At 42.6% G+C, this 17515-nt stretch overlaps 1 protein-coding gene across 1 annotated transcript; it reads left to right on the forward strand.

Annotated features, from left to right (window-relative positions):
• The first annotated feature begins 2110 nt into the window (after positions 1-2110).
• Positions 2111-17319, forward strand: LOC126517415 (membrane metallo-endopeptidase-like 1). Its single transcript, XM_050167134.2, has 10 exons — positions 2111-2214; positions 3410-3513; positions 4785-4846; positions 6430-6481; positions 6865-6932; positions 7674-7804; positions 8719-8784; positions 12546-12641; positions 15509-15585; positions 17019-17319. Exons 1-10 carry the CDS (start codon positions 2194-2196, stop codon positions 17122-17124), a joined length of 783 nt encoding a protein of 260 aa, XP_050023091.2. The 5' UTR covers positions 2111-2193; the 3' UTR covers positions 17125-17319.
• The last annotated feature ends 196 nt before the right edge of the window (positions 17320-17515 follow it).

Here is a 17515-nt window from a genome sequence, read left to right on the forward strand (position 1 = left end):
TGTTTCCCAGCAATGTCTTCTTTTAAATATCGTATGACAAGCGCTATTCCGAGCAATCGAACCTTCTCTCTTTCTTTCTTTTCTGCTCCAGTGTGGTCCTCTACAATTTCATCGGCGTCGTAAAGGCGCTAGAAATCAGCAAATATGTCTGGATTCCGCACGGCGGGCCGCTTGACGATCCTCCGCCCACAAATAAATCGCGCAGCGCCGGCGACGGCGACGACCAGGCTTCCGGTACCTGCATTACACTGTTGCGAGAGGCCATGAAGGAGCTCATTGGCCGTCTCTACATGGAACACAAGTTTCCGTTCGAGGCAAAGGTGGAGGTGAGGATCCCTAGCCCTAAGAACGATATCAACCATCTGTGTTACTATGCTTCAATTTCACAGCGCGCAGACGAGACCGTTGACGCGCGAACAAAATCGAAGGCGAGCGCCAGGCCACGGACTCCGAGACCCGGCGGCACGCGACGGTTCTGCAGTACATTTCCTGTAACTTAATTACGAAACTTCCACTTAAGTGTTATTACTTGCTCGTTCTTATGCAGCTACGGAGTTCACTTGCACATTCACGTTCACCTTCACCCAAACAAATATCCTTTCTCTTTATTCGGGCTTGCGTTCCTTTCTTTTTCTTTTATTTTCATTATACTTCGCTTGGCGGAACGGGGAGTGGGGAGGTAAGCCTCGATAGGCTATATGCGAACGTATTGTTTAACGCATCCGACTACTCGAGTGCGAACATTTATTTACAACAGCAACTTGCTGGTCCATAAAGGTATGGTAAGTACAGTAAACACTTTTTTTAAATATTGTTTCTCGCGCTCTTAAATAACCTCGAAAATGAGCTGCAGTCTCTTTTTATTGACGTTGTATTTTGGATATTATGCCAATGTCTTACTTGCCCTTAGAATTTCCGCCCATTCACGTTTAACAAACGTCTACTAATACGCTGTTTAGATATTTGCTGTGCGCAAGCATATCACACACCTAGTAAGTAAAGTCATCAGCAACGCTAAGCTATGCGCTCTAATGGGGTCATCTCCATGTATATACGCTCTAAACAGAGCGAGCGACACTTGAGCGTATGCGATTGATTATAACGTTTCCACTAGAAAACATGTTCAGTGTCTCCATTTACGTGCGTGCAAACGAATGAAGAACAAACCAACATGGCTGACACGATCCTTTTCGGGGACTGGCTTCACTGTGTGACCCAGGCTAGAAACCTGCTCTCCAACATCGGAAAAGCCTACCACAGGCGCCTTCGGACGACGCCCTGGATGGACCTAGTAACTAGAAGAAGGGCCTTGCACAAAGTACGTTGCGCCCTGTTCGCTACCCTTCCACAATATATATAGGAAACTCAATAAATGAGAACCACATTTGCAGAACAATTCCGCTAAAGCATCAGTGGATGACTCGAAGTTGGAAAGAAGATAATGGGAAAATAGTTATCCGAGGACATTTTTCTCCAACCCCAGAATAAACGAATAAAAAAAAATTGGAGAACTTCCCGCAATTTTCAGCGGCTATTACAAACAATGAACTAGCAGTTATTGCCCAACAGGAATAAGGTGGTCCTAAAGAGGAGGGACTCGTTAAGTTTTCCCGTTAGCACAGTACGGAATGACTTCATCTTCCCGATGACTTTATAGTAAAGATAACGAAGATATAAAAGCACAGAGCAACTGAAAAGCGTTGCCTGCCTACCTACGTGCCCACTTGTATCAAAAGCACGCATATCTGCGCATTAACAGGCCTCCTACCAGCATTTATGTTTAGAAAGCACTCCGGGAAAGGACAAGAACATCCATTTATTTAACCTTATTTGTCGGGAATATAAAAAAAAAATTAATCGATAATGGTCAGATCTCCATCCATCTGATTTTATCCCAAACAAATAGGTTGCTGTGCTACATTTCATCTTGCAACATTCGTAAAACAATTCGAGAAGGTTTACTGACCACGAATAATCCACTTATAATACATTAATATTAATATATGCTTGCGCATGATGCGATGAATAACTTCTGCGATAAATGTATTTTCTAAGTTTATGCAGAAACTTCCGAGGTCATTTTTTTTTCTTTTAAAAGCTCCTCATTTATTCATGCTCATATGGTAATCTTCACAGCTGTGGACGCTAAAGCCGTACATTGGGTACTCTGGTTTTAACCTGGAGGAAGCTGCAATGAATAAGCATTTTGATCAAGTAAGTTATCATTTCGCATAATAGTGGGTATGTACGTCGTACATCCCTTGCAAGCCCTTTTTCTCTCGCCCTTTGTCATGCAATCGCATATTGCCCTTTTGTTAATATCCAAACTACACTGCAAAAGCAGCACATCTGGAGATACTTAGCCATCGGAATGACAGTGATCCAGGGTTCTAACACTGTTTAGCATTTTGCTAAACACTCGTCATGCATATACTGTTTTCTCAAACAAAACTGGCGAAACGTGCTACGTACTTTAAGCAATACGCAGCGTCAAACTCAGAAACATGAAACATAGTAAACGACTCGGCGATGCCTGAGGCGTAAGTATTCGCCCCTTGCGATATCTTTAGTTGCGTGACATCCTTTTTTACTTTGCCATCATACATATTTGGCTGCGCAACACCGAGGGCTTTATTCGAAATTTTTCTTGACAGTATTATTGTATGACAAGGGTTCACTTAAATATTACCGACTTGTTAGTAAAAAGCATATGTGCACATTCCTTGTCTGTGTCTTTGTTACATGTGCAGCACAGCTAGCTCCCAAATCAAGACGTTATGAACAAAGCATAGCGCCTTAGAATGGAATTTGAAGTTGTTATTCAATACAAATATATTCATTTTTTGAACGACCTAAGATGAAACGTAAAAACGGTGAATGAAGCTTGGAAAAGTCATTTAGTCCTTGCTTTCGTTTTTTTTTTTTTTTTTTTTGCCGTTAATTGCTCAGCATATAAGAGAACAAGATAATACGGGAAGCCAAAAACGCTTTTCTTTTGGTGTCGCCGACCAAATATGCATCACACAAGGCTTCGCGCTCCAAAAATAAACTGTATTTAGACTCTCCCATCGAAGAATCTGTCGAATCAGTTCGAGAAAAAAACCGAAGTCAACGTTATCTGTCAACACCCGCGATTACAGCCTCCGCTTAAGTGCGCAAAAGATAATTTCGAGGATAAAATAAATAAATTGCTGACTTTCGGAAGCCCGACGATAGTTTTTTCACACTGCACAGGTGTCCTACCTCAAATAACTGCTCTTCAGAATTCCAGGCGCACATAATATGTATAAGGAACTGTGGTGAAAAAGTGTGCATACGTTCACGGCATATTACTCTGCTTTTTTCTTACTTTGGTTTTCCTGTTGTTGTCGTAACTGCGTATATATAAGTCTACCTTGATATATTTCAGGTTGGAGACATTGGTTATAAAGACTCATTCGCGGAGATTTTCGCGAAGTTCCAGAAGAACTCAATTATAAAATCCTATGCATCCCTTCGCGAGGAAGGTCCGCTGTAAGTTAGCGTCTTTATTCCTCGCCTCCTTCAAGGCGACGTCTAATCATGACGATGCATGTTTACCGGAAGTGTGACCTTGTAATCGCAGAGATAGAATGGTATGATGATCTGTGTTTTTGGAGGAAAATTATGTAAAAGCACTCATTTGCTCTATGTCGAAGCATCGTAAAACCCACAAAAGATGGCCCACCCGTGAGATAGTCTATCTTGATTTTTGGCATAACTTTCTTTATTGGCCATTTTTTTTTGCTAATACCGAGACGTGAACGTGCAAGAAGCCCAGGTGATTCTGTCAAACAAAAAAAGAGCACGTGGGCAACTGAACGATGGGTGAGTCACTTCCCCCCCTCCAAAAAAAACTGAGTTTTACGCATATTTTGATGACAACTTCTGATGATATTGATGATTGCGGGCAGAATGTCTTCAGACAGTTGGATGACACGAACGTCTCGAATTCCGCCCATGCCCAGCTAAAAAAACATTTTTGTCCCCAGTCCCTCGTCCCCGTTTCCTCACCCTAAATGCCAGTAGCCGATGCCTTCAATCAATGAAGCGTGAATAACTGTCCCGATTTATTGACTCGAAAATAAATCGTCAAAGAAAGCTTCATATTCATATAGGCTATATGTCTATATTGTCTTCTATGTTTTCTTGGGAATATCCGAAACAAAATTTTAAAAAGTCTTCGTTGCGGCGTTGGTTAAAACGTGACGACTCATTTCCTAACTAACGAACAGCGGGACCAATATGAGGCGCAGTTTTTTTTTTTTTTTTTGAATAATGTGATCACTAGTAAAAATGTTTCACCTTAATTCACGTGTATAGTGCTTCCATGCTAGAAACTGCCGTAGCAAGCGTAATATAAAGGCTTCTTTTTTTATCTATTTTTCACAAAGCAAGCGCTAGCCCTAATACTTAAAAAAACTAATATAAATGATAGGAAGACACGGGAAAGGCGGGACATGGAAATTCAAGACGATGACCAAAACTAGAACAAGGTGAAAGCGTAGGAGGCAACGTTTCGACAAGTGGACTTGTCTTGTCATATGTCGCCTTGAAGAAGACAAGTCCACTTGTCGAAACGTTCGCTCCTGCTTTCACCTTGTTCTCGTTTTGCTCATCGTCTAATATAAATGATAGAGCATGAAGTATCTCCATGTGATGCTCTTCGCGTGCATTTGCTTTTTGAACATGCCTTTTATGGGTATATTCTACGAAACTTCCTTAACATTTAGCTAATCCCTATGTTGCTGTGTTTCTTTTTTCAGGTGGATACCATACGGTGGCGACGATGTTAATGCTTTCAACATTCCCTCGACTAATGAAATTAGTATGCCTGCAAATTTCTTTTTCAGTGACGCGCGAGAATGTAGCTGACGTGTGTAATCAATTATATTGCACACTGAAGAATTCGGAGTGTACCGAATATTCAACGCTCGCCAAATTTGAAATCGACTCAGTTGGGGAGCTGAATTTTTGTTAGCATAGTTTGCTCCGTATGGCGGCTACTTTTTTTCCGCAATATCATCACTGTCTCTAAATTCCCGTGCTTGTGGGCTCTTGCTATGGCAAGGTGCTATTGAACAAACCTAAGTCTCCGTAAGTATTTGCCAGGACTGTCAGTATGAGCATGAAGATCACACATCGTTCATTTCTGGAGACAGAGTAACTGGTAAATACTTAACTTCTGACAGCATGACATTTTTTATTGTCTTGCGAAGAAAATTAGAAATACCTTTGTTTAGGACAAACCGCAATTTCCTAAAGAATTGAGTACGTGGCAACGATTTCACAAACAAAAATATTTGAGTGTCATGTATCATATACCACGCAATTAAGGACATATTTTATGACAATACAGAAATACGCTTGAATAGCAGAAAATCTGGAAATATCTCAGCCATTGAAGGAACTTGAAAATCTGGTTGAAGAAATGGAGCGCATTTCTCTCTCTTCTACCTAGTACAAGGCTTTTTTTAAAGGTAATGTATCCTTTATTCACTCAAATTTCCAGTATCAAGGCCGAATCATAGCAGCTCTTCCTTTCACGTATAATCTTGCTTTGTGAAGCCTTTTCGAGCTTGATGCAAGCAGAAAGAATACCTTCGTTTCCTGCCGATATTGTCATTATATCTTGAAACACGGCAGGCCGCGCGCTATTTTATCGTAAACACTGCTATGATTTTCACTTCTTCACAAGAACATCACAATAATAGCGCTAAGAAACAGCGTAGCGTACAAGAACATTATATTTTACTGCCAAATTTGTTCCTTCGCAAGGGAACAGTTACCTGCTCTGCTTCGTAAAACTATTCATGACTGCATGCATACTGTGACATTTTTATACGATACAGCAATTAATGTGGTCTTTCAGAACGATCCAAATATATTTCTAGTGAAAAACATTACATTGGGTAGACAAACAGCAAATAAACGCCCTGGTGTTTATTGTGCACTGGGTTTACGTGCTAGAATTCCTCAAATGATGTGTCGATTTACGAGAGAGACGGAGAGAAAGAAAGACGAACGTTTTTCCGTGATATGTGATAAGCAGCCTCTATACATTTTTAAAGAAAGATATGTCAAAAATTATTGGCAAAGTTTCAGCGGTTATGTATTTTATCGCCAAACATGACATCGATTCAGGGTAAATATGTAATATTTTCTTTGCTTTTGATTGTATTAGCTTTGAAGCTGCCGTGCGATGTGTACATATGTGTATTATACACCATGCGGTAAAGGGTTAATATGAACACGTAGCTTACTTATACAAGAAAATTTGCATCCTTTCTGACACCAACTGCGGTACAATCTTTGAAATGTTACCCAGCACTCAAGGAACGAATGCATGCGAAATCTTTTAGTGCTTGAGGATTCATATTTGATCTACAAGCACTGTCTCCAACTTTTCAGCAATATCCGCCGGTCTATTACAAAGCGTATTGTTCCAGCCGGGCTTGCCGTCGTAAGTTGACCGTTTCGTTGTTGCTCAGGCGAAAACTTCTTCTGCACTGCTTCCCTATAAAAACGAATATTCCATATCGTATGATCCCATATGAACTATGGGAGACCTTCATATAATATACAAACATCCCACGTATGACATATGGGAACATACGGAGTTTTTTTAATGGGATTCTGTTGTGTTATATAATCATATTAGGCATGCTTCATACGGTGTATGGTAACGTACGAGTTTTTATACAGGATCCTCATATGTTTACATGAATATTATTGGATAACGGACATGTTTTTATATATTGTAGTTAACTGGTACTCAAGTTAACTGATACCCCAAGTAGAGGTGTCGTTATCAAAGAGGTATAGGCCACATATTTTTGTCAACAGGTACGTCAACCTAGGCGCTATAGGATCGGTCATGGGTCACGAGATCACACATGGTTACGATGACAAAGGTGAGAAACACACGTTACGAACATAAGAAAGGAACATAGTTGTGCTCACTTTTGAGACCAGCATATACTGGAAAACCGCCTTGGCTTTGTTCTGTTGCCTTAGCGATTGACTCGGGCTCAAAAGCGTCGAGGCACTTGTGAAACGTAACCTTGAAGAAAACAAAGTATAGAAAAGATAATTTGAAGATCGCAGAACTTGAAGAAAAAATTTCTCGTATTTCGCTGATAGTAAGCGTCATAAGGCGCGTATGTTTGCCATGTGTTGCTTTCATTTACTACAACCGATTTCTTTTTAGAATCAAAGAATTCGGCAGCAATGGCACGATATCATGGGCACAGACAAAACATTGCGAGACGAGGTTTGACGGAGGTCTTTTTTCTCTAACATGGCAACCGTGTTCACTCATACATCGAAGTTGACCTTTATTGCCTTCTCTAATCCCGCTTTTCACCAAAGATACGAGTAAGCTGTCGGGTGAATGCCTATCTACACCGATGTAAGCTTTTTCTATGCTCTGCCTTCAAACAATAGGTCCTTTTGCCTAGGTACTTGCCTTTTGTTTGATGTTTCGCTTTCTGGTTCTTTGGTCTGTTCGAGACCCAGTGATTCATTCGGGAAACGTATCTCTAGGTGCTCGCAATAACACCTTGGTTCGGCGGTAGTTTGGCCCGCATCACCACGTCCCCTATCATTTGCTCTATAACCAATGGCGCAACGTTTTCATAGTACTGCGTTTACAGGATCCGAATACGACGCTCGCGGGCATGTCGTCGACTGGTGGACAGAGCACACACGAATAGAGTTTTTCCAGAAGCTAGAATGCTTCAGAATACAGTACGGGAGCATCGTTGACCCAGCCACCAATCTGAAGGTAAGTTACTCCAGAGGCCGACATGCTTAGTAGTTTGAAGAACGCTGTAAGCGCTCCAGACGCACGATTGTAAATCCATAGCGTCATAAAAAATCAAGTCACGTACTATACTTCCATGAGCTGGACAAAAAACAATGCAGAAACCTTCGATGGATGATTGTTAAAGTCAAGCGACAGCCTCCCGCTAGATCTGCTGAAGTAGGCTGCTAGGAGGCTCATTTATAAGCTCTGTTGGTTAATATTTTGAAGCATGTCGGTTCTGTGACGTAGGGAATCGTCAGACTGCACACGAAAGGTACCCTTCAGTCTTACCATGCCAGAGACATGCTCATGTGTATTTCTTTTTTTCTGCACCAATGGTCATGCTGTGGCCAGCGTATCGTAAGGCGTTGCCCGTCATACAAAGTGCATATGTTTAGATACTGCGTTGTCGCAGGATACAAAAGGATTCAGTGTGCGCCAACATATGGCATCGTGTTCGACAGAGGAACGCTGTTGGTGGTGTACGCATTAAGGATGGGAAAATTGGGCAGAAACCATAGATGGTGATTGTCGATGTAAGCGAGCAACCGAACGCTTCTATACATTGCTATTTGGTCTGTTGAAGGAATGAGGCGTTTGAACGCCCATGTTCGTTGCCGTGAGGGTATGCAGGTAGCCTTTGTTGTTTCATTGCGTAATTCCACAGAGGACACAGCCATTAACCAACACAGCTGTATCAGTATGGTATAGGTGGCTGTACATATCCCGACACAATAAAACAGATATGCATATATACGAGTGAAGGTCACATAAAGGATAATGATCAAACATTTAATTGTCCCATGCGTTGCGTTCACAAACACTTCGCATCAACACAGATTCACACGTTGCGTGAGATCTGCGTAATGTCTTTTTTTTTTCTGCATTGGCAGTTAAATGCCGACACCACCATGGGAGAAAATATCGCCGACAACGCTGGCGTTCGCGTCGCCTACGCCGTGAGTATCTGCTCACATTAAATATTCCCGCTATAGTTATTTACACTAATATATCATTTAAATTTAAAGTTTGTCCTTTTGAGTAGAGACAAAGCAAATGCGAGGAACTACCCGTGTCATCTAGTCTTTAGCTGGCACGGTATAAATTGCTACTGAAAAGAATTTGATTACTTTCTTAGTTGCTCATTCACCGCGGAATAAACACCAGACAATACAGAGTAAACTAGTGGCGTGAGTAGAGAGAGAGCGTAAGCTTATAGTTTATGGTCAGACATGTCACAGATCAGTGCTGATTTAGCTTCATCTACCCAAAGGTAGTCACTCGAAAATGTCAAGTCAATGATGTTAGAACTGCTTTCATGGACATGTGTAGGTTCTTTCATAATTTGACAGAGGTTAAATGCGAGCGTCATGTCTATAAGCATATCGGAGCATGCGCTTCTGCTTCCCATAATGTGCAAACTTATATCCGGTAGGTTGAAGTCGCCAACGAAGGTTAGCTTAGCTCCAAAAACGTGTCTGTGCATTTGATGACTGCATGACCTGGATTGCGTAAGAAGAGCTTCGATAGACGCAGCCGACACCAATTCGGTGAGGGCTGAAAAGTATAGTCTGCAGAAAATGACTTCCCCGCCTTCTATGTTTCAGAGAGTAGTAAAGGGAATTTTCTTGTTTATAAGAATCGCTAAGCCGCCACCTCGAGATATTTAGTCTTTACTTATGATAGCATAATTTGGTGCCGTTATTTCGAAATCTTTAGCATAGTTTCTTTTTTTTTTAGTTTCGGTTTCAGTTTATTATTCGTTCATGACAATTGGTTACAAGAAATGATATACAGACCAGGGTCCCATAATCACAGACTGCACCGGGACCCTTGAATTGTTAGCCACGTTTCATTCACTGCTACGAAATCAGGTGATGAAATCAGGTTAGATGCTGAGAAGCAGGGATTCAAGTTAATTTTGTTAGTATGCTGCGTGAATTTAGGTCAGCAAAGCTTATTTCTCGGTCAGATGCGTTTTCAATTAGGGCTACCTGTTGCTTTGAGCGTCCCATAGGTAAGTGTTGCTACTTATGCGAAATTTATCGAATGCAAGAGAGGCTTTAGCTCCCTTTGATTTTTTTTTTTCGCTGAGACCTATGGCTTTTTTCTGATGTCACGCACACGGAGTGCAAAAATCCTCTCCAATCGAACAGTTCGTCCATTTTAGTTTGCAACACTTTTTGAAGGCCTTGCTTTTATCACAGAAATAAAATAATTTTATTATAATGGGCCTAGTTTTCCCAGCTGCTGGCTTTCCAAGTCTGTGGAGTTACTCTATTGGTTGAAGTTTTAGAGTGTCTTTTACTATTCTGTCATTAATAATTTCTTCAAGTGAGTGGTCGTTTCGCTAAATTCTTCTGCGACGCCGTAAATAATTAGGTTAGATCGTCTTGTCCTATTTTCTAGGTGGTATATCTTTAGCTATAGTGAACATACTAGAATCTGTAAATGTGCGGCCTGGTGAACATAGGACGAAATCTTGCTGTCAAAAGACATTCATTTTTTTCTAGTTTGGCATCGATAGAATTTGAACAGTTTTGTTTACTATCTTTAAAGCCATCAGCAACTTGCTCTAACTGCTTGGTTAGCTGTGCCGCATGCGGACCGCGGTTCGCATCGAACATCTCCAGTCAAAAACATTTGTTTCAAATACAGCGACAAGTCACACAGAGCCTGGCATAGCAACCTACGGCACGACAGCACAACCAAGCAAAAGATGGTTCGAGCTGAAGCATTTATCGAAACGTCTGCTCATCTGCGCGAGGTAAAGGAAAGGGTTACTGCGCATACCTGCCGTGTCACCGTGCCCTATGACGTGCCCAGGCCAGCTTCCGGGCATTCTAGTGCTCCAAGGCGACCGCAACACCGCCGATGCACCATCAGGTGCGGTGTTCGTGCACAGAGACGTCGGAGCACCATGCTCTAGCAGCAACTCGCATCCCGCGAAGATAGGCTGCGCAGTCGGGTCGTGGTGGATGGTACAGTTGGGCAGACGGGTGATGCCGTTGTCCGATGTCGAGCGACTGTCGACTGTCGGCAACTGTTACGGTGTATCCACACGACAGACGGCTCCGCGAAAATCAGTTCCGCGGACGATTAATGTGCCGCTCGTCTGGCTGCACAGCGCATCCAGACGACGGACGGGGTGAGCAGACGACCACGCCGGAAAAATAAACATGGCAGCACTGCCCGAAGCGGCTGTCGTCCGCCTCGAACCTATCAACTCGTCGTCGTTCACTGTGTGGCGCGTAAGTTTCAAACTGATGCTTGTATTTGCTTTACATTTGTGCCCAGAAGCTTCGACAGCAAAGTATTCGTCATGTTTGGGCACCGTTTCCGAAAGCCATGCTCAGATTCTCGGCGTGTGGGCTTAGAGTGGCTGTATTGGTTGAACATGGCCTCGAAGATCTTGCAGCCGCCCGAACAGATCTCAGTGGCCGTAAGTTACAAATGTTTGCTTGTTTCTACTTTCTCTAAATAGTACCATCGGTGTAATGAAGACTGGGTCATATTTCTTTTTCGCTCTGAATGAACATGTAGATCGAAAGGAAATGACGGTTGGCCGCAATGGCTGTTGTTTTGTCCGAATTGGATGACGACGAGTACTTGTTTAATCGAAAGAGGCATTGATGACATAAAGACTATATCGCCAAGAAGCATCTGGGTATGCAAAACCACTTGTACCGAGAGATGTTGGCCAGTGACGTTGAGGAATACCGGAGGCTGCTTCGAGTGACAAGCGAGCAGCTTCTTCAGTTGCTGTCAGGTGTCATCGTATAGGAAGGCAGGACACCGTGATGCGGCGAGCAGTACCAGCGAAACAACGCCGCTTCAGGCAAGGGCCTCACGTCTGTGCATTGTTGGCAGACTTATAGAGCATCCTAAGCTAAATCCACAGCCCGAATCCCAGAATCCGGATGCGAAAAATACCTCATTTTCCGTCCGTGGGGGTCGCGGACGACGAGCGGACGGCATGAATCCGTGACGTGTAGTCACATGATGCGCCGTCCGTCGCAGGAAAGACGGATTTAGTCCGTCGTGTGGATCCACCCTTATCGGCAACTGTCCTGTGTGCATTCTTTCTGTGTCCTGTCCTCAAACACGCGCAGTTATAGACATGTTTCATCAAGTCGAGCCGCCGTTGCATGCTGTTGGTATCAGCACGAGTGCGCCGATAAGCTGCACGAGGTAAAGAAGAAGGGCTACTCCGCATGACTGCCGTGACACCGTGCCCTATCTTATGCCCCGTACTACAATAAGAGCATATCGGTTTATATGGGAGCATACGGGTTTCCATACAGGAGACTATGGAGTCATATAGGATTATAGATGCAGGGCGAATGAGGCATACGGCATTTTTCAATGTCCAAATGGTTAATCGTCATCGTCGTCACACGTGGCATTAAACGGGACTAGTAATCATATCCTATTCATGTTTCTTGCTTAGATTAACGGATGTGTTACTGATGCATTCTGTACATTCTCCTATTCATGAACGGATGTATCAGCACGCCCGAGAACTTGCTTTGCTAACCAACAAACACGTCTATTCACTCATGCGTTCGTCCAGTGCTTCTGCCTATTGGAAATAATTGGTTGTCCTGTAGACTCAAATAGTTATGAGCTTCATTTGATAAATTGTCGTGAATCAGAGCACCATTCAACCTTAGTTAAATAAGCAGCTTGTTTTTTTATTCTTCTGTTTTTTCGACGGCAGGCTCATCAAGACGCATCTTTGGACTTCCAAGAGGTCACCCTTCCCGGCCTGGAAAACTTCACTAGCGATCAGCTTTTCTTCGTATCTTACGCTCTGGTAAGAGCGCGCTTGGCGACGATGCAACCTCTCTTACGTGAGGAAAGGGAGAGCGCTGAGTGCAGTTATGAATCAACAGTATCATAGCTTGAACTTTCGTAACAGGGTCGTTCGTGCTAAGAAACCTTCATACACAAACGTATACGCCCTGTAATACACTTACCAGGCCTTCGAAGGTGACGTCATTAAGTGTCTAGGACGTTAAGTTTCTTAATGCCATTGCACGATGTTGCTGCTACATGCACGCTTTTATTTACAATAAACGTCGCGGTGACAACAGCTCCAGTGAATGCAGTATGCTTGACAATCCTAATACCAAGGAAAGTATTTAGCTTGTAAAAGTTTTAGAAATAACACTGACACATTATTAGACATGTTAGACATAACAGACATATAGTGTGTTCTTTATTTGAAATCTTAGGGGCTAACGTTGGGAGAGAAAGCACGCATTTGACGGCTCAATATTAGCTGTGAGAACACACTATATGCCTCAAATAGCAATAAAGTTTAATATCATGGGTGTATCCGCGTGTCAGCGCGTGAATGGCAATAAGCTTTAATTAATTAGACAATTCATGCCAGTTTTCGTGCCCGCGTGGCACAGGTGTAAGCTTATTCGGCGTTGAGGTGGATAGAATCACCATCGCTTCTCTCGTCAGTCAATCAATCAATCAATCAATCAATCAATCGATCAATAAAGCTTTATTAACATAACAAATATTTGAACAAACACGTTAAAAGGTACATACAGAAGAGAGAAGAGCAGCTTTCAGTAATGAGCGTTTCTCTTCACCGGCGGCTCATGAAGGTCCCTACACCTGCCGTGCCACGTGCAATGAAAGTCATCGACGACAGCAGTTTAACGGTGGTCGGAATGTGCACAGCTCACGTGAGCATTCCTGGTCACTACACACCACCGCTTTATTGGCGTTGTCCGTTGGTGAACGTGTGTTTGTATGAAGGTTCGTATCCGTCACTGGTGTCGACTTGCGCCCCTTTCAAAGTCACTTGGGCGTGACCTCGGATTTAGATATGTTTATAAAACTGACAGATGACAATGCACAGAAAAAAAAAGGATTGTGTCAGTTAGATTAACACTTGCTAATGCTCCGTGTAACGCGCGGGTAACCATTCTGTCGTTGGACACCGCGCCAGCCGGCTTAATCCTGAAATACGCGACGTTATCACTTATGCTATATTGTGTTTGGTACCTTAAAATTGTGATCTAAGCGCGAGAACTTTCATGCATAGCTTATGGTGACATTTTTGTAGGCTGTCGCGAGTTTCCACTTGTGGATAGTTCAGCAAACCAATTGCATAGCTAATTACTATGCAGATTCAAATTTTTAACATAGACCATTTCCTTGTAGACTTTTTGTTCAAATATACATTCCATTACCAGAAATACAGGCAAACAACTGTTTCCTTTTTTTTGACGAGGGATTGTGTTTGGGCATTACATAATTAAAAGAGCAAATGCAAGGTTTTTATTGTAATTTGACCTAAATTAATAATGCCAGTTGCGTAGCTTGAAATCTTTTCCGGGGGGGGGGGGGGGGGGAGTGTCGCAGGCCGCATAATAAGGCAGGAATTGTAGGGGGTGGGAGGAGAGCACGTTCACGGTGTGCTACCGTGGCTACCCTACTGAATCATGTGCGTCATGTTTCTTGTTGTGACTCGTTCTACTACTACTTTCGACGTCACTGAACATGCGCACTTGTAGCTTTGCGTCATTACTATTTTGGTACCCGTTCGTGAGAGTATCTAGTTACACTAGGTTGCTTTGAAATGACCAATGTTAGAAACACAACATGGTGGCGGAGTTCTGAAAGGCAATTGCACCGAGTTATAGCAGCGACGCTGCAATGAGCATCCTCCCTGGTAACTAAAGAATATGCCATAATTAACACGCTTGAAATCAGATTACCATAATCCACACCATTTATTAAACGCGTCACGTAAGCCTGTTATGAAGTACGTGTTTTAGGATGCAGCTTTACCTCAGGAACTCCTACACTGCACGTAAAATGATTTACAGCCTTATGGGTCCTAAGGGTGCAAATGGTATTTAACTCGCATCCTTACAAGGTGTAAAGCTGTGAGTAATAGACAGAAAGCATGCTTAAGGGTGCAAATCGGTTACAGTGTATTGGAATACATAAGAACTGGGAAATTGTTTTACTTGACATCCACTTTTCAAATTTAGATTATTTTTATTGCATTTGATGGTACGAATTTGATTTCTCTTTTTTTAAGGGAACAATTTTTTACAGGAATTGTTTAAAATTGTGAAACTTAAGAAATTTAAAGCATCACGTTTAAAATCCAACTAAAGGATAAAAATAATATCTCTGCACCTTTTGAGATATGCAAAGCGTACAAGAGTGATTTATTACACACCCTTTTGAAATAAACACTCACTTTTTCCAGTACGAGTTTTGCAAAAAAAAACGTGTCCACTGTAACCATGTTATGCAAGTTTTACCCCATATAACACATTTGTCGCTTTAAACGCTCTACCATATGCAGCTTACAAAAATGGCGATATCTATCTTGGGTGCCGAGTTCCGAAATTTGCAACCTTGTGCTTGAGTTTGTTTTGAAGTCATCAAGTTCTCGCAAGAAGGAACTTAGGCCTCAATTCAAAAATTTTGGTTGCTTGAGTCAGTAGAAATGAGTTTTCTTCCCTGCGTGATACAAGTTTCCTTCAAATCGGTTTAGTGATTGTTTAATGAAAACCCATCTCGGACTTTCACGAGTATTTGAATATTGAATTCGGAGTTCACCCGGAGTTGAAGCTTTTTTTCAAAAGCACTGGTGCAACGTTAGTACTGCGAGAGTACAGCACGTTGACGGAAACTCCGCAGGTGTGGTGCGAGAACGCTCTGCCATCGTGGAACGCGCAGAAGATCAAGACGCAAGTACATCCTCCTAACAAATACAGGTAAGCATCTAGTCGTACCAAACGCGTTTATAATTATATCCCTTTTCCGTTTCGGTCTTACCGATATGCTTGCGCAGTGATTAGCACCTATCTTACCCATTGCACGTTGGTATTCTGACCATTCATTTTACACAGCGCCAAAAAAAAATAATAAACACGGACAAGGAAGGCAAGCTCGCTTCGGCAGCACCCTAATAAAAACTTTTTTTTTATATGGCGGAATGCTTGAAGTCTCTCGCGGAAGCTTCGTGTCATCCATTGCGTTACATATGCTACTGACTTCAAAGCTTTTCACAGTAATGTCTGGAGATACCTCCCATCCCGCGCGGTGTCCTGTGACAATTTTGTTTCTTTTGAACTTTTGGCCTGCCAAGTTGGGGGTGCGGCCCTCACACGAGTATGGGCCTCACTAAAGTGTATAGAGTACTTATGCGAGCACATCAACCACCCATGCGCAAGTATATAAGCTACATGTTTTCTAAAATTTTTTTATTACCTTCCCGTCGACATTACAAAGCAGATTTCGTTGTCAGGCCATGATGAGACGTACGGTGAGAACACTGTTCAAAATCCCAAATTGCTTTTTGTAGCTTCAATACACCGATTGGCCATTGAGTGACACGCTGTGACACGTGACCAGTGACCCATCTGAATGCAGGGCTAATGGACTTAAACGATACCTGCAGGTTGGATGTGACGCACCAAAAGCACCGCCATCGAAATAAGTGCAGTGAATGCGCTAAGTGTCCCTTGTATCTCCAGTGGGGGTGGCGCATTCAATGTACAGCAAACATCCAAAGCTTGAATTGTGAAAAGAGGGTTGTCGTAATCACGTATCAACTTCTACTCTATCAACCTTAATGGCCCCGCTTTATGGAAACTTTCCTGCTTTTCTATGCTCTGTCTGATGACACTGTGCAACTAATGCACCGATGGTAGCTAGTGAGCTCGTATACTTTTATACGAATGAGGTATCCAACATAAGCACGTGAAAGCTAAAGTCGAACATGGTGCTTGCCCAGTACATTTAGTAACAACCTATAAGAGGACGTCATACGCCAGCAGGATATATTTGTCGCAGCAGAGAGAACAAAGCGTTCGTTTGTTAAAATCGGGACGTCTGAAAAATATTTCGAAGCATAAAGCTAGTTGGGAATCTAAATATGCAGTACGATCAAATCTACGTTACAAGCTAAATGTGAATATGACGTGCACGGCTCCCCATTAAGGCATATAGAAATGCGTCGGTAACGAGAGAGCACAAACCTCTATCGCATGTGAAATTTACGGCATACTCTCTTCTGTCCCAACAATGCTGAACGTCCGACACTTCGATTTGATTACGCGATAACGCTTTTCGCGCTTTCGTTTTGTCTGTCTTCTTTATATGTGGAGAAAGAAATTCTTGAATAAGTATTCTGATCCGGTTTCAGAGTGAACGTGCCGCTCAAGAACTTGGAACAGTTTACCGCTGCCTTCATGTGCAAGAAGGGGAGCGCAATGAGCTTACCCGATGGCGAAAGATGTGTCCTGTGGTAAAAGACTACGGTTTTCTGGTTTGTGAACGGGTGCTGGCTTTAATTATCGGGAAATATATGTAATAAAACAGCGGATGGAGCTTCTTTTTGAAGACTCAGTAGCTCGTCGTCGTCATTCCACGCTCGCTGTACATCCCAACTTGTAACATTAAAATTTGATGAAGGCAGTTTGTTGAGTTGACTCTATTAAATTTTACCCGCGTAAAGCGCCCACAAGAGAAAATCCACGCAGTGGAGATACACGTGCGCTCGGGCTGTGTTCCGAGAGAAGGAGAAGTGTAATGATAACTAAAGAGGTTAACCTATGTAGTTAGAGATTTGACATTCTACTGGGTGTGACGTATAATAAGTAATGAGAGAGAGACTGGGGTGAGAAAACTGAAAAGTCAAAA

This window comes from Dermacentor andersoni, chromosome 11, assembly GCF_023375885.2.
Source record: "Dermacentor andersoni chromosome 11, qqDerAnde1_hic_scaffold, whole genome shotgun sequence".
Classification (NCBI taxonomy): domain Eukaryota; kingdom Metazoa; phylum Arthropoda; class Arachnida; order Ixodida; family Ixodidae; genus Dermacentor; species Dermacentor andersoni.

Bases quoted from the DNA above. Each gene is read 5' to 3' on its own strand.
- LOC126517415 (XM_050167134.2), top strand. From the start codon at position 2,194: ATGAATAAGCATTTTGATCAA. The intron at 2,215-3,409 runs GTAAGTTATCAT...GATATATTTCAG, and splicing joins TGAATAAGCATTTTGATCAA to GTTGGAGACATTGGTTATAA. The intron at 6,933-7,673 runs GTGAGAAACACA...CTGCGTTTACAG, and splicing joins ACATGGTTACGATGACAAAG to GATCCGAATACGACGCTCGC.